Source organism: Nycticebus coucang, chromosome 17 (assembly GCF_027406575.1).
Source record: "Nycticebus coucang isolate mNycCou1 chromosome 17, mNycCou1.pri, whole genome shotgun sequence".
Lineage (NCBI taxonomy): Eukaryota > Metazoa > Chordata > Mammalia > Primates > Lorisidae > Nycticebus > Nycticebus coucang.
In genome coordinates this window covers 48,216,471-48,240,044 of record NC_069796.1, presented here as the reverse complement: position 1 = coordinate 48,240,044, position 23,574 = coordinate 48,216,471, and the positions used below count along the sequence as shown (strand labels likewise).

General features: G+C 33.5%; 1 protein-coding gene across 8 annotated transcripts in view; it reads left to right on the top strand.

Annotated features, from left to right (window-relative positions):
- Positions 1-23,072, top strand: part of LOC128569287 (ovomucoid-like) — an 89,243-nt gene extending 66,171 nt beyond the window's left edge. For 4 of the 8 annotated variants that reach the window (XR_008375298.1, XR_008375300.1, XR_008375302.1 and 1 more), the window contains 7 exons: positions 11,901-12,143; positions 12,701-12,820; positions 15,766-15,864; positions 16,286-16,380; positions 17,249-17,286; positions 21,851-21,966; positions 22,730-23,072. Coding sequence is in view for 3 of the 8 variants with exons in the window: in XM_053567444.1 (XP_053423419.1) it covers positions 16,314-16,380; positions 17,249-17,286; positions 21,851-21,966; positions 22,730-22,781 (273 nt within the window). In the remaining 5 variants the exon portion in view is untranslated. Of the gene's footprint in view, positions 1-11,900; positions 12,144-12,700; positions 12,821-15,556; positions 15,865-16,285; positions 16,381-17,248; positions 17,287-21,850; positions 21,967-22,729 lie in introns of those variants that run through there. The other 4 variants (XM_053567444.1, XM_053567443.1, XR_008375299.1 and 1 more) reach the window with 3 other exon arrangements.
- The last annotated feature ends 502 nt before the right edge of the window (positions 23,073-23,574 follow it).

Here is a 23,574-nt window from a genome sequence, read left to right as displayed (position 1 = left end):
TAGCTGGGACTACAGCCGCCTACCACAACACCCAGCTATTTTTGTTGCAGTTTGGCCGGGGCTGGATTTGAACCTGCCACCCTCAGTATATGGGGCTGGCGCCCTACTCATTGAGCCACAGGCACTGCCCTAGACTCTTACGGCTTCAGAATAAGCTACAGTAATGTTTTTGCTTATTTTTCATTTTTTGAGGGAATTCAAACAATTTGACACACTAAATTCTATTCATAAATTTTTTTTTTTTTTTTTTGGTTTTTTTTTTTTTTGGCCCAGGCTGGGTTTGAACCCACCACCTCTGGCATATGGGACCGGCGCCCTACTCCTTGAGCCACAGGCGCTGCCCTATTCATAAATGTTTTAAAATTAATTTTTATTTACCACCATATGCATCATGTAATTTTCAAAAAAATTGCTTTGCATATGATGACATGGAAAGACTGACAATTTACATATTATATGAAATATGCTAACCATAGATATGGTTGTACAAGATGTTAGTTACCATTAAATATAAAAGCTCTAGTTGAGAAAAGTATTAATATAAAGATCAGTGCAATGGGGTCCAAAGATTATTTTATGACCCATAGCTCAGCCACCCCCAACTGTATTTGTGCATTACTACCATCTTGGAGACATAATAAAACCATCAACTACAATTTAATGTGGAAAACTGATACACAGTTTTGAGAAAGAAACTTAAGCACTGATATTTTCACAAAACTCTCCCTGCTGTTTTCATTATCTATCTATGTTTTAAAATGACTGAGGCAGTAAATTATAGTTCCTGCCTTAGTTCTTTTGACTTTACACAGCTCCTTCCCTTGGAAAGATTTCACAAGTTGTACCTATTTTAGAATCTATAAAAGGTTTTCATTTTCTTCTCTTCTCCTTCCTTTGTCCCCATACCTTTATTGCTATTCCTTTAGTTTTGATAACATCTGTCTGAGGCAAGATCCCGTACGTGCCACCACACGTGACTTCTCCCTGCCTTATCTCTCCTGGCTCACTTATCTTCCTTACCCCCAAGGACCTGTACATGAAACTTTAAAATAGCAGAAGTAGGTGGGGACGCAAGGATAAACAAAACAGTCACAGTTTCCATTTGCAAATTCTTTCTTCATGAGTGGGAAATTTGGGGCATAGGTTGTGATGGCTTTTATGTGTAAAATTGCTGTCAGGAATTCTCCTTATCTGCTTCTCCTAGGGGATAACTTTTCCAGCTTCTATGAAGGATAAATCAAACCTTCCAAGTACATGTATTCCCAAATGCTATGCAGATGGTTGTATATATTGGTTTACATGCTTCCTTCTTGTTGATTTTAATAGTGGAGAAGCAAAGTGAATAGTGTTCTCGGTTGAATAGTAAAGAAATATGGAAATTCAGGGATTTTAACTGTTATTTCTCAAGTGGAACGATATAGGAAGTGGTCCCTCCTTACAATTTTGTTCATTGAAATCTTATGGGGCTGTGTGTCATAAATACTCTAAAAGTTTCACTAATCCACTCTTTCAGGGTGACTGTGGAGGTCAAATGGTCACATTTCATTGGTGTCAAAGCCAGTTTTATTATCCTATGTTGGAATTTTATCTTTCTTTGGATGAGTATGTTCTCTCATCCTGGCAACTATATTTCTCATATCCTAGAATATGCAGGAAGGATTTTATATCACTTGGAAATAGAATTGTTTGTTCTATTGGGTTAAGTATATTTGAATTGGTAAACTAAATAGAACACAAGGAAAATGCACTTTTACAGTCACACTGGTGCATTCCCCACCACCTACTGTATTATAAAAGGAGACAAACCATACAGTTGGTATGAATGATGCTGAATTTTGGTGCAGGGAAATTCATCCTTTCCCACTCTACCATTAAAATATTTCAACTAGTACTCATTACTCTTATTTGGAGGTTATATTCTCTACTGGAATATGTTAGGATAATCTTTTAGGTCTGATATTTATCAGTTCTAACATCAAAGTATTTTACCAGATAGGTCCTCATTGATAATTCTTGGGACAATTAGTCTGCTTTAAAACTCATAACTACCTATTAATTTCACTATGAGAAAGTTATCATCTGTTTTTTTTTCCTGAGAACTATTAATATGGTGTGTTTTGTGAATTCCCTTTTTAAATTTAATCAGCCTTGTAGGATCAGAATAACACCAACTTGGACATTGCTAACTTTTAAAAAATTTGTTTTAATCTGTTTGCTAGTATTTAGTAGTGCATGTAATATTAATATTTATTACAATATATTATTTTACCAAGTTTTGTATTTTCATTGTACTTCCTTTATTAAAACATGAAAATTATCCTTCATTTTTCTATTCTCTATAGCAGTTGCTATGACATAGGGGTCTGTCTGATTTTTAGAATTCCATTCTCTTGAAATCTCTGGGCCTCCTTATTTTTTTCTTTTGTGATCTGTCTTTTAATAAATGTTTATGCTTTGTTAATGAGAATTAGTCTTTATAAGTGTCCTACGTTTAATGTGGTTAAATTTGATAAATTAAAAAATCTATCCATTTTTTCCAGAAGTAAAAATTAATTTGTAATCAGGGATGCAAAGTAATCTTTGATATATATAATTTTCAGTTTACTAAACTTCAATGACTCTTTTCTCTAATTTTGCAATACATTGTTTTACTTTTCACATTTTCATAATTATTTTATCTTGTTTATGTTGCTATTTTTCCCAAAATTTGTGTTTTGACTGATTTATAAAGTCTACTTATTCATTTGTGGTTTTATCTTTATAAATAGTTTCCTTGTGCTTTGTTGTTTTAATTATTTGTTCATTTCCAGCTTTTTGACTTGATATTTCATTCATATTTTTAATTTTGTTCTATTGTTGTTGATATCAGTACTTAAGGTTATAATTTTTTTTTTTGATCATGGCTTTAAATGCATCAGATTGATTCTAACATCAATGTTATCATTTTCATTATATTTCAGAAATATTCTAGTTTTAATTTGTATATTCCCTTTCTCTCAAATTTTGTTTAAACTGTATTTCTTTATTTCATAATGTGATAGACTTTTTTATTTTGTTATTTATTTTCCATTTTATTCAATTGTGGTCAGTGTTATTTGTACTACTCTTTTTTTTTTTTTTTTTTTGTAGAGACAGAGTCTCACTTTATGGCCTTCAGTAGAGCCGTGGCCTCGCACAGCTCACAGCAACCTCCAACTCCTGGGCTTAAGCGATTCTCTTGCCTCAGCGTCCCGAGTAGCTGGGACTACAGGCACCCGCCACAACGCCCGGCTATTTTTTGGTTGCAGTTTGGCCGGGGCCGGGTTTGAACCCGCCACCCTCGGTATATGGGGCCGGCGCCTTACCGACTGAGCCACAGGTGCCGCCCTATTTGTACTACTCTTAATGAAGCTTACTGATGATTTTTTTTGTGATCAAATATGTAGCAATTCAATTTTGGGGAATATCTAATATATATTTAGAAGAACACATAGTATATTATAAAAGTATATTCTTTTTGGCTCAATGTCCCTAGCTCAGTGGTTAGGGTGCCAGCCACATATACCCAGACTAGTAGGTTCGAACCCATCCCAGGCCTGCTAAACAACAATGACAACTGCAACCAAAAAATAGCCAGCATTGTGGCATACACCTTGTAGTCTCAGCTACTTTCGAGGCTGAGGCAAGAGAATCGCTTAAGCCCAAGAGTTGGAGGTTGCTGTGAGCTGTGACACCATGGCACTCTACCAAGGGCAACATAGTGAGACTGTCTCAAAAAAAAAAAAAGTATATTCTTTTGTATATATGCATAAGCATTTTTATGGGTTTTTTAAAAATGTATTTTAGAAACAATCAATTTCTCTTCTAGAGCTTGACTTTAGATTTAAGGATTTTGTTTTAACATCCCCACATGTCTGTTGCTATTTAATCCGTTTGTATTAAGCACTTCATTAAAGTTTTCTTCTGCTTCGTAGTTTTTTATTTTGGAGACTAGAGAGTTTTAGCTATAGCTGTTTCACTCTCAATTATTTTGCTTGTTTGTTTTCATTTCTTAGCAGTCTCACATAGATGAAGGTCACATTTTTTTCCCTTATATTTTTGTGGACATAGTTGGTGTTAATGGTGGTGAGTTTACACGGTTCCTAGTGAAAGAGTTCCCTAATGTAATAGCGCTAATTAGTACAGCAACATGTAGTTATTTCAATGTGGCAATGTGAGGTGAGTGTGTGCATGTATATGTATCTATGTCTATATGTGTTTTTGTGGTTTTATCCTTTTACACTGTTTGGTTCTTTTTTGTATGTGTTATTCAGAAGACCCTCCACATGTTTCTTTTTACTTTTACCACCCTGTCTCTGAAGGATGCTTTCTCCTCCATCTCCTTTTTAAAAAACCATTTACTCACATAGATGTATGGCTGTCTGAGACCTCCACCTTGAATCTCACTGACTTTTAATATCCCTCCCTCTACACACAGCCTTGTGTACCAAGACTCTCTTATAGTTTTTTTTATGGATGATGTGCTTTCTCTGGGGGATTTTAGATGACTCTTAAGTCTTCAGTTCCCCTCTTCCTTCTTTGTAGTTGGGTTTATGTTTTCTTTTATTCTTCTGTGCCTTCCTGTAACCCCTCTATTCTCCCACCCTTGAGCCTTTACAAGAAACTTGTTTCCACTGGAAGTGCAGGTGAAATCCCCTAAAATTTGTTGATTTTGTCCATACAGGCAATGGGAAGTTAGTACTTTTGTTCTGGCTCTTGGTTGTGTTGAGCACAAGTCACGATACGGTTTTACTAGTTCTTATCAATTAGTATAGTTTTTGGAGGATTCGCAGACAAACGTGTGTGGTCTCTATTATCTTTGGAAGTTAAATCTCTGTTTTAAAATATCATTTTTAGAGGCGGCGCCTGTGGCTCAAAGGAGTATTGTGCCGGCCCCATATACCAGAGGTGTTGGGTTCAAACTTGGCCCTGGCCAAAAAAAAAACTGCAAAAAAAAAAAAAAAAATACCATTTTAGTTTCTTTCAGTGCATGCTTTTTTGTTAATAAATTTACCGAAATATATTACACATACCATATTATTCACCCAATTAACATTGTAAAGTTATCTTGCTCGGTAATAAAATCACCACCATAATTCAGTTTAGAATATTTTATCACTATGATTTGATTCCATTTGCCCATTTACTGTTAGTCACCATCTCCCTGCACCTCCCACTCCACAGAACTATTAATATAATTATAGATGCTTTCATTTCACCTTTTCTAGGCATTTCATTTAAATGGAATTATAAACCACTTAATATAATGTTTTCAAGGATTATCCATGTTGTATCATGAAACAGTACTTCACTTTTATCAGTGAAAATATCCACATTGGTTTATTCATTTATCAATTGATAGACATTTTTTCTGATTAGGACCAAAGCATCCTAATCAGAAAAAAATTATTTAATAATAGACATCCAAATAGATTATAACAAAACTACAATGATAAATTTAAAAAAGATAGTTCTTATCCGTACCATGAGAGAAAGACTAATTATCTACAGAGAAAGTAGAATTCTATTTCAAATTTGGTGATGGAAGACAATGTCAGTCTTCCATATAGATCCAAAAGTCTTAAACAAATGGCAACCTGAAAAAAGTAGCAATGTGTCAAAATGTTACCAAAATATGACTAAGTCTTTTTTACTAGCAATCTATGATTGGCTGAAATTGGTGCATATTCATTCACCATATTAATGTGTTAAATATTAGAAAACGGTATGATCTCAATAAAAATTACAAAAGCTTTCATTGTAAGTAATCTACATGATCTAAAATATTTTTTAAAAACTTGAACAGGTTATACATGAATGCATATAAATTACAAAAACCCTCCAAATTTAAGCAATACACAATTTTATGAATAAGTGTATATGTGGTGAAAATATGGGGAAAAAATAAGTGAGTTCATCCATAGGAAATTGAGTTTAAGATTGCATTTGAGACAAAAAGGGAATGGAATTTGAGGTGAGCGTTGGATGGAGACATAGGATTAGTTAGTTTTGTTAATGAGCCTTTAAAAAATTTAGATTTTTTATTGTCCTTTTCATGTATGCCATTTACTAATAACATAGTAAGAACGTTATTCTTAGGTATGTACTCCCTGATTATTTCTTTGCTGTCTCTGTATTTTAAAGCAAAGTATATGCTTCCAGACCAGTTCTTTGGCTCAGAAAAATCTCATCCAATCTGTGAATCCGATGGCGAAACTATGCCAGCAAATGTACTTTTTGCTTGACAAATATGTAAAAGCACAATAGTAAATATTTTCTCTCCTAGTTTTTGAAATAACAGTGTCAGTATGCTTGGAGCTCGTGGGTTTCTTTTAATTTACAACCGCATACACAGGAAACAGTTGTTTTGTTTCTAAATTGACATTCCTTCAAACTTAACCTGGAAACTCCACTTCATAAATTAGGTTAACTATGAACATGATGATGCTGGCTTGTTTTCAAATATTAAAATTAATTAACCCTACTTAATATAATCTTTTATAATTACTAAAAGTAGATGAATAGGATATAAAATGGGAGATGCAAGGGTTAAACTGTGTTCACTCCTTCCTCAGGTCTGAGTGTGGCCTTATACTGACTCAGGACTGGAAAATGGCCCACCACAGAGCAGTGGATGAGTGCAGGGTCTGGGGAATAGCAGGGAGCAGCTATTTGAAGTGAAGTCCCTTATCTATCTTAAGTCCTGTTCAAATACTTAGTCACTGAGAAGCACGTTTGGACACCATAAATGAAACTAACACATTATTTTATTTATTATTTTTTCTCTCACTACAGAAAAAGTAATGGTAAAATCCCTTATAAGCACTATGGCAATTGCCGACCTTCATGATGTGGCATTATATATCACATGATTTCTGCTGTAATCCTACTCTCCTGCTGGGTTCCACAAATTTTTACTCTTTAGTGACTGAAAGTCCTAGATAAGTAGCAGAATTCTGTTTTGAAAGTCAGGAATTCACTATAAGAATTGGATATTCTTACAAATGCAAAATCTTGGAATTACAAAATTTTAATTTTCTATTGATGTCCAAATATTTGATGAAAACCTGAAAAATCATTAATTTAAGTATATATTTAAATCATGATAGGAGATATTCCTCAGTCATTAAATACTTTTCTCAATGAACATGTTGCATGGTATTTATTTTATTTAAAATGACTTTTACCTTAGCAATTGCCTGATATGGTCACACATATGTATAATATAGGCATTGATACTTAGAATAATATTTCTCAAACTTAGCTTTAGCATGTATATGTGTATGAAGGACAAACATCTAAAATCCTACCTACTTGTTCTAATGAATCAAAATTTTCAGAAGAAAGTTTTGGTGCTTGTAATTTTGAGCAATACTCTGGTGAGACAAACACTCACAGTCTTTTTGTCCTAAAATGAGCTTAGCCTTGAGAGAAATATAGTGCCTAACAGATTATGGGAAATTTTTCCTTTATTTGTTATGGTGCGGGATAAGCCAATATAATGGACACAAAAGAGTACACACTTTAAGTAGTTTGTGATTTTACTTTTTTACATATTAATTCTAAATGAGTATATAGAGTTGATCTGCAGGAGGCCCTGCCATCAACAATTCAAGTCTTCCATTTGGGGTACCACAGATAGATGGTGGTTCATTCTTCTCTACCTTCTACCTTTCAGCCAATGAGAATTATACTTGACTGGAAGTCCGAATGGTCGTGTAAAACTTATTTAAAGAAAGAAATGCAGATTTAATAGCTGAAGACAACCATGTACTATAATAATTATATCATTTCATGGCCCTTACTCCATAAGTATTTGTAATAATGAAAGGATGATCAATGTAAAAACTATTTATTTGACATATCAGGCATTTATTCTTTATTTTATGCCTATATTAGAATGAAGATTTAGTGGGCACCCTTAACTTGGCCTCTCATGGATTTGCTTTAAACCGAGTATTTATTCTCTCTTTTATACAGATTCTGTGCAAGAGATATTTAACAAATGGTGATATATTCACATAGTCATTTTCATTACCAACTGACATATTTATAGACATCTGCTATATATGAGGATCTATGCATTATTCTATCAGTAGGACTGTGAGCAAAATTAATATAGTTGGACTCTTCAACTCATTGACCATGTTCCAGTTCCCGCTATTATCCAATGGTGAATAAAGACTTGGCTTTTGAGCAATTCCTTAGTACCAGGAATTGGTACTAGGAATTGTTTTCACAGATGAAAACAGTTTCACAGATGCCTTGGAACTCAGTTCTTATAATGCTTTGTCATGTGGACATATTCCACTCATTGTGTCGCCTCAATTTTACTGTGACCACAAGAGATTAATAAAACTGAAAATTTAAAAATAGGAAAGATTCTAAATGAAAGATGGTTTTGATAGAAATTCTGTTTATATTTTAGGGTGATATAATTCTGACACTGTGCTGACATGGCACGTATGAAATTGTCTTTCACTTGAAGGACAATGTACTTTAAGGAAAACACAGTCTTGTGCCCAGTTTGGGAGTGAGACAGACTATCTTCCAGAGAATATCATGAGTCATATTTGTCTGATGACTGTAATATTTTAAACTTTAGAATTTGGGTAGTGACTTATGTCTTCAAAAATGAGTGTTCTTAGCAGTTCTGTTTCTGACCTAATCAGAAGTAGAGTTCATTACCGACAGTCTTCCATCTGTATATAGCTAGAAGATGTGATAGTACCGTTCCTGCTTTCAGTTGCCAGATTTATGGTTTCTTTGTTCTTGGTATTGGAAATTCCCTACATACATGGAATTCCATAGCCAATTTCTCTCTCTCTTTATCAAACCTCCATGAATTTAACTGTTCTTTGACTTCAGTGTTTATAGGATCTTGTAGACTTCATAGATTTCAAAGTGCTTAAGAGCAGACATTAGTAATTTCCCCCTTCACCATTTTCTAGCAAGAGCTTTCTGGGTTTAATAGATCGTGACAGCCAAGGGCTTAGGATTCACTTAACATTAATTCTCACAACTGTTTTACAGTATCCTATTTTATTTAACAAAAATTTCTACAGAATATTTTAGTTTTGAAACAGTGGGTAAAATTATAGATCATTTCTATGTTCTATATAGATATAGATATTTCTAAGTTCTCATATTCTAGGGAAAAGATACCTAGATATTAATTCACTAAGACAATAATAATTTATTTACACATATAAGACTTGAGTGAATGGGGAGAGAGGTCGTATTTTTAGAAGGAATACTTAAATGACAGAGATTATGCTTTATAATATTTTTACTGAGCTATTTTATTAGAATACCTATAAGAACTTTCGTAACTGAATAGATTAGAGGAAATAACATAGTTTGATTGGAAACTTATCCAGGAAGATATACTATTATGTAATAAAAGGATGTTTATTAAAAATTTACCCGGGGAGATATATTAATATGTAATAGAAGGATGTTTATCTGTACAGTGTTCCAAATATGGTAGAACTTCTGTAAGTTGACCACCCAACTGACTGTAACAAATTTGTCAACACAGGAAGTGGTCAACATAAGGAACTAGGCCTATTGTTCTGATACATACATGTAGTGCACATCCAGTCTAAGAAAATTAGGTCAACTAAAGAAGGTTGCTAATGTAGGGAGGTGGTCAACTATGGAGGTTCTACTGTAGTTGAAATCAAATCCATATATATATCCATATTCAATATACAATAAAGTTGAGTTGGATTTTTATATGAAGTACTAAATTATTCTACATGAATGAGAGCTAAAGTGTGCCTTAGGAAATAATAAATTTTTATATCCCTTGTGTCATTTTTATCAATAATTTTAATATGATAGATGCAGAATTAAGAGTTGACATATGTTTGTTTAACCATAAGAAAGGTTTAATACTAGGATGAAAGACAGTTAAGTTTCTGATTTTCTCTATATATTTATGTGAGAATTACTTTAGAATGAGATTCATAGGGTTTTCATCTCATAGCTCAATAAAACTAAAGTTAAATAAAATAAAAATAAACATATAAATGTAAAATCTATAAAATCATGAACAGAGAGAGTTTTATTTTAGGCTTTCTAATCTAGTTGCCTTTTCTTTCTTGTTTTCCTCCCTCTTTTTCTCTTTCCACTTTTAGTTCTACTTTTCTTTTCTTTCTACCTCCCACCCCCCCCTCCTTGCCTACCTTCCTGCCTCCTTCCCTCCCTTCTTTCCTCCCTCCTTCCTTCCCTCTCTCTTTCCTTCCCTCCCTTACTCCCTTTCTTGTATTCCCTTTTTCTTTGTTTCTCGCTCTCTTTTTTAATTAGATCATAACTGTGTACATTACTGCATTTATGGGGTACAATGTGCTGACTCTATATACAATCTAGAATGTTTGCATCAAACTGGTCAACATATTATTCATCTCACTTACTCATTTGTTGTGTTTGGACATTTATACTCTACTGTTAATATATTTGACATGTACGCTTGCAATATACACAGTATGTGAGGTCCCACCAATTACCTTCCCTCCACCCATCTCCCACCTCCTCTCCCCTCGCCATCCTCCTCTCTCCTTCTTTCTGCCTAAAATTGTGTTTCATCTTTTGTATGAAAGTTTGGGTGGTTATATATTGATTTCATAATAGGTTTAACCTCATATATAATATACTGTACAACTTAATCAGAGGGTACAAAATAGACATGGTTTTCTTTCTTTCTTTTTTTTTTTTTTTTTAGTACTAATCAAGTGCAGTAGTGAAAAGAGAGGAAAGTGTAGAACATCTTGTCTTGTTCCCAGTCCCAGAAGAAAAACATTTAATCTTTCACCATTTCACAATGTTAGCTTATTTTTTTGTGTTTACTTTTGGGATTTTTTTGGTATGTGTCTTTATTAGGTTGAGAAATTTCTCTGCCCTTCTATTCATAGACTCTTACATGCTTCTCTCATTAAATGGAATTAGATTTTTAAAATGTTTTCTGTATCCGTTGAGGTGATTATAGTTTTTCCCTTTATTCAATTAATATGCCATATTGTATTAATTTATTTTTAATATTAAATCCACCTTGAATTTTTGCAATAAAACCAAGTTGGTAAAATGCTGCTACATTTGTTTGGTTTGTATTTCTGTAGAGTTTTGCATCTAGATTCATAAGAAATATTTAAAGGATATTTCTTATTTTGTGGTACCTTTGTCTAGTTTGATAGCAGGATAACATCAGCCTTAAAGAATGAGTTAAGAAGTCTTCATATATATATATTGGAAAGGATTATGAAGGATTAGAGATGATTCTTTGAATATTTAGTAAAAATCATCAGTAAAGCCACTGGACCTTTACTTTTCTTTGTGGAATGCTTTTAAAGATATTAACTTAATATCTTTATATGTAGCTCTATTTAGATTTTCTTATTTACACATTTTAACTAGTTTATTTTTAGGTATTTGATTAGTACCTCTATGATCTAATTTGTTGACATACTTTGTTTCCTGTATGCCTTTGTGGTGATCCTTTTCCTTTCCACAAAGTCAGTGGTGATGTTCAGCCTTCATCAGTCCTTTTACCTTCTGGTAAACAGCATGACAGAGGCAATGAATAAAGCTCAAGCACATGGATAGAGATTTTGCAAGGGACCTTTCCTTGAGTTACCCCCTCCTGTGTGTTAGGACAGGATAGTATCAAATGTTCCTTGTCTGCTTGTTCATCAGCACCTGGACCACTGGATGCCAGGGATGCATACCTTGATAGCCTTCAGGGTCAGGTAAGCTTATGCAACAGAAGCAGCAGCTCTGAAGATGAAGGCAAGATAGCTATGTTTACCTGGAAAATGAGTATCTTTAGAAATCTTGGTGCTGTTCTTAATCCTGCCTTTGGTGGTTTCCCTTCCTTTTTGCAGCATTGCAAAGAGTTGTCTCCAGTCTTGTGAAGGAGATGTATAACCAATCACGAAGAATGTCTACTGCTCTGAACAACCAGTGATGGTCCCTAAGCTCCCCACAGTGCTGAGAAAGCTCTAGCCTGACACAACTCAAGCAAGCACCAACCAGTTAAGGAGATGTATTATCACCGATATTACAGTTGAGACCTCAAGGGTACACATGCTAAACATAGACCAAAACTGATGGCACATCATATTGAGGTAGAGTACTGAGTTTTATATATTCACATAGTGAACTATATTATAGAGGTGAAAATAAATTTTCTGCACAAGTGGCACCTGACGGATTGAGGAAAGAGCCTAGCAGATATAAAGATCCAATTTTCTTATAATCTATATAAAGTTTCCTCACATATCTGTGGCCCCCGGAAATGTCTCATCCGCATATTTGAGTTCTGGGATATAGCTGGAATATTGCTTTTGATTTTCTGAGAGGATAAGGTAAAATGTGAAGGCAGCTGCATTTTCCCTCCAATTAGTGAAGCTGTGTGTTATTTACCTTTTTTTTTTGCCTGGCTATCTATTTGTTAATTTATAAAATTCATGAAATTTTACTTTCCCATGTTTATTGCTGGGATACATAAACAAAATTTATTTTTGTATATTGATCTTATATCCTGTTATGTAATGCATTTCCTTTTTAATTTTAGTAATTGCCTTTTTAAATATACATTTCTTAGGAGACTTTACATATACCATGTAGCATTCTGCTGATACACATGGAGGTAATTTCACTTTTCTTTCTTTTTAAATTTCAGATTAATATATGGGTACAAACAATTAGTCCACATTGTTTGTATTTGTTAGGCAAAGTCCAAGTTGTAGCTGAGCCCTTCACCCAGGAAGTGTTCCATATACTCCTATATCGTACCCATTAGGTAAGAACTTGCCAATCCACTACTGACCCTCCACCCCTCCCTGTCTCCTTCCCCTCCCCCTTACTTAAATTTAATTGTGCTATTTTCTTGTGTGAGCCTGTAGTTGTTCATCTACTACTTTCATATTAGTATTGAGTACTTTGTATGCTTGCTTTCCCTTTTTTGTGATACTTTGCATAGGAAAATGTTCTCCAAATCCATCCAGGTAAACAGAAAAGATGTAAGTAAAGTCTCCATCTTTCTTTATGGCTGAATAGTATTCCATGGTTTACAGATACCATGGTTTATTTATCCATTGGAGAGTTGATGGGCACTTTTATTGTTTCCACATCTTGGTGATTGTATATTGAGCAGTAATACATATTCTAGGGCAAATGTCCTTTTGTCAAAATGATTTTTTTCTTCTTCTGGATAGATACCTGGTATAGGATTGTGGTATCAAATGGAAGGTATACTTTTAGCTCTTTGAGGTTTCTCCATACTTCTTTCCAAAAAGACTATATTAATTTTCAATTCCACCAAAAGTATATAAAAGTTCCCTTTTGTCTGCACCCATGCCTGCATCTGCAGCTTTAGAACTTTGTGATGTGGACTATTCTCCCTGGGGTTAGGTGATACCTCAAAGTGGTTTGATTTGCATTTCTCTGATGATTAGGGATGATGAGTATTTTTTCAAGTATTTGTTAGCCATTAATTTGTCTTCTTGGGAGCTGCCCAAGGCATTCCAACTAGAATATCTCTCAATAACAACTTAGGGACACCCTAACATTCTAAATTAAAAATATGTAAATAAATTGAAAACACACATGAGGAAGAATCAGAAGAAGAACCCTGGCAACATGAAAAATCAGAACAGATCAACCACCCCCAAGAGATTGCAGGGAGATAGAGCTGAAAATATCATTCATAAAAAATTATCAAAATGACAGAAATAGAATTCAGAATATGCATGGCAAATAAGATGAATGGAACTGAAAAGAAGATGGAAAGAAGTCAAAATAGAAGTTCCAAAACCGTCTCAAGAAATAAATGAAGTTAAAGACAAATTCTCCAAGGGTCTGAACATAATTAGGAAGGATATAGCAGAACTTCAGGAATTAAAAGAGGCATTCAAGGAGTTTTAAAGCACAGTTGAGAGTCTGGCAACAGAGTAGAACATGGAGAAGAAACCCTCTCAGAACTCAAGATTTTCTAACTACGTCAATCATTAAAAAAGATTTCTTTTTAAATTTTTTTTTTGTTGTTGTTGAGATAGAGTCTCACTATGTTGGCCTTGGTAGAGTTCTATGGCGTCACAGCTCACAGCAACCTCAAACTCTTGGGCTTAAGCAATTCTCTTGCCTCAGCCTCCCAAGTAGCTGGGACTACAGGCAACTGCCACAACACCAGGCTATTTTTTTTTTTTTTTTGTAGTTGTCATTGTTTAGCAGGCCTAGTCTGGATTTGAACCCCACATCCCCGGTGTATGTGGCTGGCGCCTTAACCACCAAGCTATGGGCACGGAGCCTCTTTTTAAATCTTGAACACTTTCTCCCTCTGTCCCCTGCTTTGTTTTCTTCCTTTATTTTACTCCCTGGGAACTTCTTATATTATGGGAAAAGTAATCAGAATTTCAGCCTGAATTATGATGTTAGCTATTGGTGACTCATGTCTATTGCTGTTTCTAGTTGTCAAGATGCCTTTATTATTAATAACTGTCTATTGATACGATCATATGATTTTCTCTCTTACTCTGTTAATGTACTTAATTATATTTCATAATTTTTGGATGTTGAAATAGCCTGTGTTCTGTAATATTTTCTAGTTGATAATGGTCTATAGAAAAGATTAATGTATTTGCAGATATTTTGTCAATCAAAGGGCTATGTCATTTACTAATCAATTCATTAACAACTTACAAACACTTTAAAACTTCTCTGTCATTATTCTATACTCATATAGTACATGTAATATGTCAGTCACTATCTTAAGCATTTTACACATAATAAATCATTTAGGAATTACAAGGAACATGCTGTATTTATTTCTTTTATTTACATACATCATACAGAATGCACAAAGAATATATGCAGTTTTATAAGACCACTCACTTGTTATTCCATAAAGTGAAGACTTAAAGCACAGTTGTTTGGGTTTAGATTCTTATCACTGAAGAATAAATTACAATAATCATTTTATAATTTATTTTATATTTTTGAGGAAGAAATCACAAAAACTTGAAACTTAAATATCAACTTATAAAAGACTTTAAAATAATATTTGTGCCACATTATATATATCATTAATATTTCAAGACATAATAAGTTGGTTTGCATATGATGACATTAAAAGAAGTAAATTTAAATACTATGTGCAGGAAGATAGTCACAGCTACATTTTAACTATGCTTTTATTAAATATAAAGGCTCCAATTTAGAGAAGTGTGAAGATTGATGATTGACATAAGAGGCTCCAGAGATAATTCCATGGCTGGAGCTACACATAACCATTATCTTGGAGACTTAAAATACCAGTGGCTAGAACCTAACTCACAAAATTGAATTCCAGTGTTGGGGAAGGAACCCAGGAACAACTATGGTCCCAAAACTCTCCAGTTGGTTTTCATATCCATTTAAGGTTTAAAGATACTAAGGTTCCAACCATATTTGCAAATTGTAGTTCCTGGAATTCCAATTTTCTTGCATAGTTCTCTTGAATCTACACAGCTCCCATCCCTGGAAAGATTTCACATTTTAACTAATTTAGTATCTATAAAAGGCTTATCATTTTATCCCCTTCTCATTCATTTTTGCCCATCAGTTAAAATTGTCTGTCTCCATATTCCACACTTTCTGCTGGACGTATAGCTTTGATAACATCTTTATGAGGCAAGTTCTCAGTACCTGCCAGGACGCATGATCCATCTGTTTCTTATCTCTCCTGGATCATGTATCTTCCTTACACAGAGCTGTTTAAAAGAGACTCCTCGACAAAGCAGAGGTAGACCAGTAGGCAACAGCGAACACAACAGCCAGTTTCCCGTTGCACCATTCTTTTTTTTTGAGGTGGGTAATTTGGGGAATAAATTAGGGCAGCTTTTAGTTATAGAATTGCTTTCAGGACTTCTCCATATCCACTCCTTTTGGGGAATAACCGTTCCCATATGATTAGTAACCTTCTATGAAGGTTAAAGCAAATTCTTAAAAGTGCATGTGCATGTATGCTTCAGGGCTACACAGAAGGTTATTCTGAGCGTTTTTCTGTATTAGTTTGCATTGTATTGGTTTACCTGCTTCTTTTGTGTAGATTTTAGGAGTGGGGGAGCAAAGGGAAGTCTTTCTTATTGAAGAGTAAAGAATATGGAAATTCGGGGGTTGTAACTGCTCTTTCTCAGGTGCAAGAATACAGAAGTGGTCCCTGTTTCCAGTTCTGTTCATTGAAGCTTCATGAGCTGTGTGTCAAATTATTCTGAAAATTTCTCCACAGTGTCTTTAAGGGTGACTAAGGAGGTCAAATGGCTCACTTTTCCTTGTGGACTAAAGCCAGTTTCATTGTCGTGTTGGCATTTTATCTTTGTTGTGGTGAGTATATTTTCCCATTCTGGATAGGCAAGATTTGACATAATTTAGAAATTGAATTTGTTATTCTGTTTAGTTTAGAATCCTTGAATCAATAATCCAAATAAAATGCAGGGCAAATGCCTTTTTTAATTTACATTGGTGAATTCCACCACCCTCCACCACTATATTATAAAAATTGAGAAACTGTATGGTGGACATGAATGGCTACTGAATTCTGGGGCAGGGATATTCATCCTTTTTACACATCTGCAACTAAATACCTTAACTAGCCCCTTTCCCTATTTGAGGGGTAATAGTCTCCAGTAGAATTTGTTATAATAATCTCTTTCAGGTCTCATATTTTCAGTTATCAAATATTGATAATTTGATGTGAGAATCAAATTATCTAACATCAAAGCATTTTATTTTACCAAGAAAGTCCTCATTGGTAACTCTTGGGACAATTAAAAACTCAAAGTTGTCTAGCAATTTCATTGTAAAGCAACTGTGTGGGTGTTGGAAAAAGCATTGAAAATAGAGGAGGAGAAATGACTCTTGAGTTCTGATTAATTATCCTCATATTTGAGTGATTTTATGCAAGTAATCACGCTCCTTGAGCTTCAGTTTCCTCATCTACTAGGTGCAGAAAACAAAGAAAACGTTATCTTCAGGGGAAGGTGTTGTGGGTGTAAACAATATAGTAGATCTCAGAGAGAATGAGATCTAGCATCATTTTCAGTGTTGCAAACTGAATTTTCCTTACACACTCAGTGCCTAAGAAGGCTTACTTCTTAGCGGCTTGTTTCCTCATTGAAAGGTCTGAGTCTATGTCACCTTACACTCCATGTGCATCTATCATGGGAGACACTAATCTGTTTTATTTGTGCAGATACTGTTATGTCTGATACAGATGAAGTCACAGAAGAGGTAAGTTACCTCTAGGAAGTTGAAAACACTTAATTTTAAAACATTAACAGCTACATGGAAAAATACTCAGCATAAAGACAATGTATCATAAAGTAAAACTCTTAAGTTATTGCCCTGCTTCTGTCTGGTTTTGACATTTTAATTATTTGTTTCTACATTTTTAATTGAAATTTTAACTCATTTTATAATTTTTTTCCATTTTTATTGGTATAAATGTTATATTCAAGGCTGTGAGTTTTCTTTTGAGCACTGTGTTAAATGCATCAAATTCATTCTAACGTGAATGGTTATCATTTTCATTATATTTTAGGACTATTTTCATTTCAGTATGTGTTTTTCCTGTCCTTCGAGAATGGTTTAAAATATTTTGTTCATTACATAGTTTGATGAGTGTTTTGGTTTTAGATTTGGTTATCAATTTTTTAAATTTGATTGTTATCAGAGTTTTATTTATATAACTTCTACTGAATGAAGCTCACTATTTTTTTTATGATCTAATATAGAGCAATTTTTGTGAATTTCCAATGTGTACTTGAGAAAAAAATATATAGTTATCATCAGACTATAACATTTGATTTATATCCGTAGTGTTTATTATGGTGATGTGCTTCAGTCTTTGTTTTCTAGCCGATTTGAGGTTCACTGACCTGTCTGGCACTGAAAGTGTTGTGTTGCGGTCTCCCATTAGGATTGTTTTGATTTCTGTTACCTCTTTATTTTTCTTTGGTAGATGGCCTTTCTTAGTTACATAATGAATAGATCTTCATAACTGTTGTATTTTTATTGTGATTTGCATGGCTTTGGTGAAGTATCATTCTTTATCATATTTAATGACCTTTGACGTGATCTCCACTTTGCTAGTGGGCGTGAAATTCATGAGTTTTAATTTTATCCTTACCTTCGCTATGTATTTGTCTATCTTTTAATTTTTAATCTTTTAATTCACTTTGTCTTGGGTGTATATGTATGTATAGTATATAGTGGGTCTTACTATGGGTGACAAATTGAAAATCTCTTTATTTTAATTCATGAGAGTTGCATCCCTTCTTGTTTATTGAAAGAAAAGACACATTTGCTCTCAATAATGTTATATAATGTATTATTAATTCAGTTTGCTGTATCATCCAGTGCTTCTATCCTCTGTGATGTTTTCTTTGTTTTTGTGTTCTATGGAACATTTCACATTTAGGAAGATTTCATTTTTGTTCTGGTAATCAGTCTTATATTTACGCCCTTTTAAATGCACTGAGTTCTTTTATTTAATATTCATCTCTTTATCTATTTAGTGTCTGGTTTGGAAATATTTTATAACATTCCTTTCCTCTTATCCTATCTCTTCCTTATATACAAGTAATGATTTCATTATATTTCTCTTCTTTCCACTTATCCATATATAAATTTATTTTTTATCTTTTTATAATATGTAAAGTTTATATGTTCTTTCACCTTTCACATTTTATTTCTCTGTGCTTCAGTACTAAATAAAAATTAAATACATGTATATCAAATTCTCATCACAGTCCTTTGAAAAAGTTTTCCCAGTAATCTCTTGTTTGTATAAAGCTCATTCATCAGTAAAATGTTGAGATAAGGCCCAATATTAGTTGAATAATTCTAATTTTTCAATTGCCTTAATGCTTATTGAAATCTATTCTGCATTGAGCAGCTTGAAATTTAATATTTATTTCTAAGACATTTTCTCATTACTTTTTATTTCTTTCCAGATTTCAATCAAGTTTGTTTTATGTCTTTAAAAACCATCAATTTCTGAAAAAAAAAAATAAAAAAGTTAATTTCTGTTCTAGAGCTCAACTTTGGATTCATGCTCTTTAATATCCCAAATATTTTCTAGAGGCTATTTAGTTTATTTCATTTTGAGTATGTCATTAAAGTTTTTCTTCTGCTTCATCGGTTTCTATTTTGGAGGTCCTGGGGTTTCAGGTATAGCTGTTGGATTTGCAATATTTTGCCTGCTTGTTTTCTTCTTATAAAAGTTTTATGTAGATGAAGACCACATTTCTTTTTTTATATTTTTGTGGACATAACAGACTGTTAATGTGAGTTGGTTTGCAAAGTTCCTAGTGAACACATACCCTCTTTAGACAAAATGTATAGCAAAATGTAGTTACGTCAGTGAGGCAATGAGAGGAGTGTGTCTGTGTGTGTGTGTGTGGTATTATCCTTTCACATGGCTTGTTTCTCTTTTGTACTGCACTATTCTAAAGGTCCTCCACTTGCTTCTTGTCATTTTTACCACCCTGTTTCTGAAGAATGTCTTTCTCTTTCTCCAGTTTCTCTCTCTACAACCTTCTTAACCTCCTCCTCCCCCTCCTTCTTCTCTTCCCTTCATCTTCCTCTCCTTCCTCTTCCTTCCTCCTCCCCCTCCTTTTTTTTTTTTTTTTTTACTTTTTTCTCACCCAGAGATAATGCTTTCCTGAGTTTTGCACATTGAATCTCACTTAATCTGGGCAGCGCCTGTGGCTCAGTGAGTAGGGTGCCAGCCCCATATACAGAAGGTGAAGGGTTTGAACCCGGCCCTGGCCAAACTGCAACAAAAAATAGCCGGGCATTGTGGCGGGGGCCTGTAGTCCCAGCTACTCGGGAGGCTGAGGCAAGAGAATCGCCTAAGCCCAAGAGCTGGAGGTTCTGTGAGCTGTGATGCCATAGCACTCTACCAAGGGTCACAAAGTGAGACTCTGTCTCTAAGATAAATAAATAAAAATAAATCTCACTTAATTTGAATTCTCTAATTTTCTTCCCTCCAAACTTGTCCTTATCTCCAGGTCTCTTCTATGGGTATTTTTGTATGAATTATGTGCTTTCTTCAGAAGATTTTGGCTGAATCTTTGGTCTTCAGTTCCCCTCTTTTCTCTTTATACTTTGTTTTAGGTTTTCTTTTACTCTTCTTCGGCCTTCCTACAACCCACTGTTCCTCCACCCTCTATTTTTTGTAAGAAGCTTGCTTCCACTAGGATTTCAAGTGAAAATCCTACCACAAGTTTGTGATTGTTTTTGTCCATATAGTAATGGAAAGGTAATACTTTTGTTCTGTTTTTGGGCTGTGCTAGGTTCAAGTCATTATATAGTTTTATTCGTTCTTGTTAATTAATATAGTTTTGGGGGATCCACAGAGATCTTTATATGAACTTCACTACATCTGGATGACATGGAAGTTAAATACATGTTTTAATATATCATTTTAGTTTTTGCAGTGTATTTTTTATTTAAAAAGTACTGATATATATTACATGTACCATTTAATTAAATTAAAAGGGATAATTTAATGACTTTTTAAAGTTATTTTACCAAATTTTAAAGTCACCACCGCAATCCAGTTTTTGAACATTTTTATTTTCAAGATTAAATTCCATTTGCCCATTCAGAGTTAATCACCATTTCCTGTACCTCCGAAACCAAGGAGCTATTAATATAATTTCTTTGTCTATAGATTTATCTTTCCTAGATACTTTATGCAAATGGAATTGAAAATATGTGGGTTTTGAATAGCTTCTTTCATTAATATAATGTTTTAAATATTCATCACTGTTGTACCATTAATTAAAACTGCATTTCTTTTTATCAGTGAGTAATTTCCTAGTGATAGATGACAAACAACATTTTATTTGTCCACCAATCAGTTGATAAAAATTTGGGTTGTTTCTATTGTTTGGAAATTATGATTTGATTTGAGAATTCTAATACATTCTAACCAGAAAAAATTTTATTTAATTATCTATATAATAAATATATTGTATTTATTAATTGATTCAAAAAGAATATATTGTATTGATTCATTGAATTAAAAAAAAATTCAAATTCAATGATTTATAGTCAAATCTATAAATCAATGCATTCAAAGATATGGTTTTAATTAAGAATACCCTGGGAGAAAGACCAGTTAGTTACCTACAAAGGGATTAGACTAAAATTACTAAAATTTGGTAATGGAAGACAATGTCAATCTTTAATAAAGATCCAAAAACCTAAATAACCTTAGCATACAAAATATAGGAAAGTACAAATTGTCTCCAAAATGTAACAAAGTTTATTTTACTTGCAATCTATAATTGACTCAAAATAGAATGCAATCATTCACAGTAGTAATAAGTTAAAGATTCAAAAATTATATATGTTGAAACTGTGTAAACTTTCAATAAAATAACTTACATTTGCTAAAATAGTTTTAGAAAATCAGAATAGGAGATAATGCATATGCATGTAAATTTCTAAAATTTTCAGAATTAAAATAAATATTACACAATTTTATGAATAACTGCATAGATGTTTAAATTATAGAGAAACGCAAGTGAATGAAAAACAGAAAATTAATGATACCTCTGGGATAGGAGGGAAATGGAATTGAGAGGATTACAAGGTTATGGCGGTGTCTTATTTTATAATTTGGTTTTTGTTACAAAAATTTTTGTTTTGTTATGGGCCTATAATAAAAACATACAGAGTCTTTTCTTTTTTTAATGTATAGAATTTCATAAGAATGAATTTAGAATATTGTTTTCAAATATGTACTCTATGATTGCTTTTTTGTTGTCTCTCCATTGTACAGCCACTGTGTGCGAAATATTTAGCTCGACCATTAGGTTGTAACAGGAGATATACCCCAGTCTGTGGAACTGATGGCAAAACTTATGGCAATTTATGCATGCTATGCAGGGAACTACAGTAAGAGCACAATAGTCTATATTTATTCTTCTTTTGTAAAAATGTACTTATTTATTATGCTTCACAAATAAAAATTGTGTATATTTATTATGTACAACATGTTTGGAAATATGTATACATTGTGGGATGGCTAAATTGCAGTATCACCTCACATAATTGTTTTTTGGGGTTAGGACACTTAAAATTTATGTTTAATTGATTCAATATTTTATCTTCTTATTGAAATAAAAGTCTTAGTATGCTTAAAACTACTAAGTTCCTCTTAATCTATAGCCTTATACACAGTACACAGCTATTTTGTTTCTATTCAATCTGGAGGATACACCATTAAATTTTACCCCAGAACCTACTAAAAATAGATTATGTTAAGTTACGTACATAATGATTCTGGCTTGTTTTTTCAAATACTCAAATTAGTTAACTATACTTAATTTAATAAAATCCTTTATAATCAGTATAAGTAGACCAATGTGAAATGTGATGTAAAGAGGGAAGCTAGGTGGATATACTATGTCTCTCTAATCTTCTTATTCCTCAAATTTGGGTGAGTTTCCACATGGAATCAGGACTGAGAAATTTCCCCACTGCAAGGCAGAGGGTGTGTGTAGGGTCTGGGAATATCAGGTTACAGTGTTTGAAGGAGAGTCCAAGCTCTACCATTTATGTCTTGCTCAAAGGTGTAGTCACCGAGAAGCACTTTGGATACCATAAGGTAATCTGATGTAATGCTATTCGTTGCTTAATTCTGTTTCTCTCTCTACAGAAATACTAATGGTGAAGTTACTCTTAGCCACTACGGACCATGTGAGGAGTAGTGATGTGTCCCTCTTCATCAGATGACTCCTGTTTTAATTGTCTTCTGCCATTGGATTTTACAGAATGTTCGTCTTTAGTGCCTTAAAGTCTATATTAGCAGGTGATTCTTTACTGGAAACTTTGACAGATTAAACATTTTGATATATTTCTGTACTGTCAAAATATTATAATTTCAAAAGTTTAATTCTCTCTCAATTTCCAAATATATGTTGAAAATCTGAAAAATTGTAAATTTAAATATGTGTTTAAATCATGAAATATAAGATATTTCTCAATAATTAAATACTTTGCTCAAGCAAACATGTTGCGCAGTGTTTACTATATTAAAATGACTTTTATCTTAATGACTGCACAATGGGGTGACACAAATATATAATACAGACTATGCTACTTACAACATTTCCAAACTTGCCCTTAAAATATATTGAAAATATAAATACCCAAGATCCTCCCTGTTATAATGAATCAAAATCTTCAGGAGAAAAGTCTAGTTCCTAAGATTTTAACTAGTACCCCAGTTTGGGAAACACTGACAAAGACTTTTAGTCTTAAAATGAACTTAGCATTGAGAAAATACAGGCTGGACATGGTGGCTCATGCTTGTAATCCCAGCACTCTGAGAGGCTGAAGCAGGTGGATTGCATGAGCTCAGCCATTCAAGATCAGCCTGAACAAGAGACAACCCATCTCTATTAAAAAATAGAAAAATTAGCTGGGCATTGTGTCAGGTACCTATAGTCCCAGTTACTCGGGGGGACTGAGGTGAGAGGATCACTTAAGAGTACTGACCAT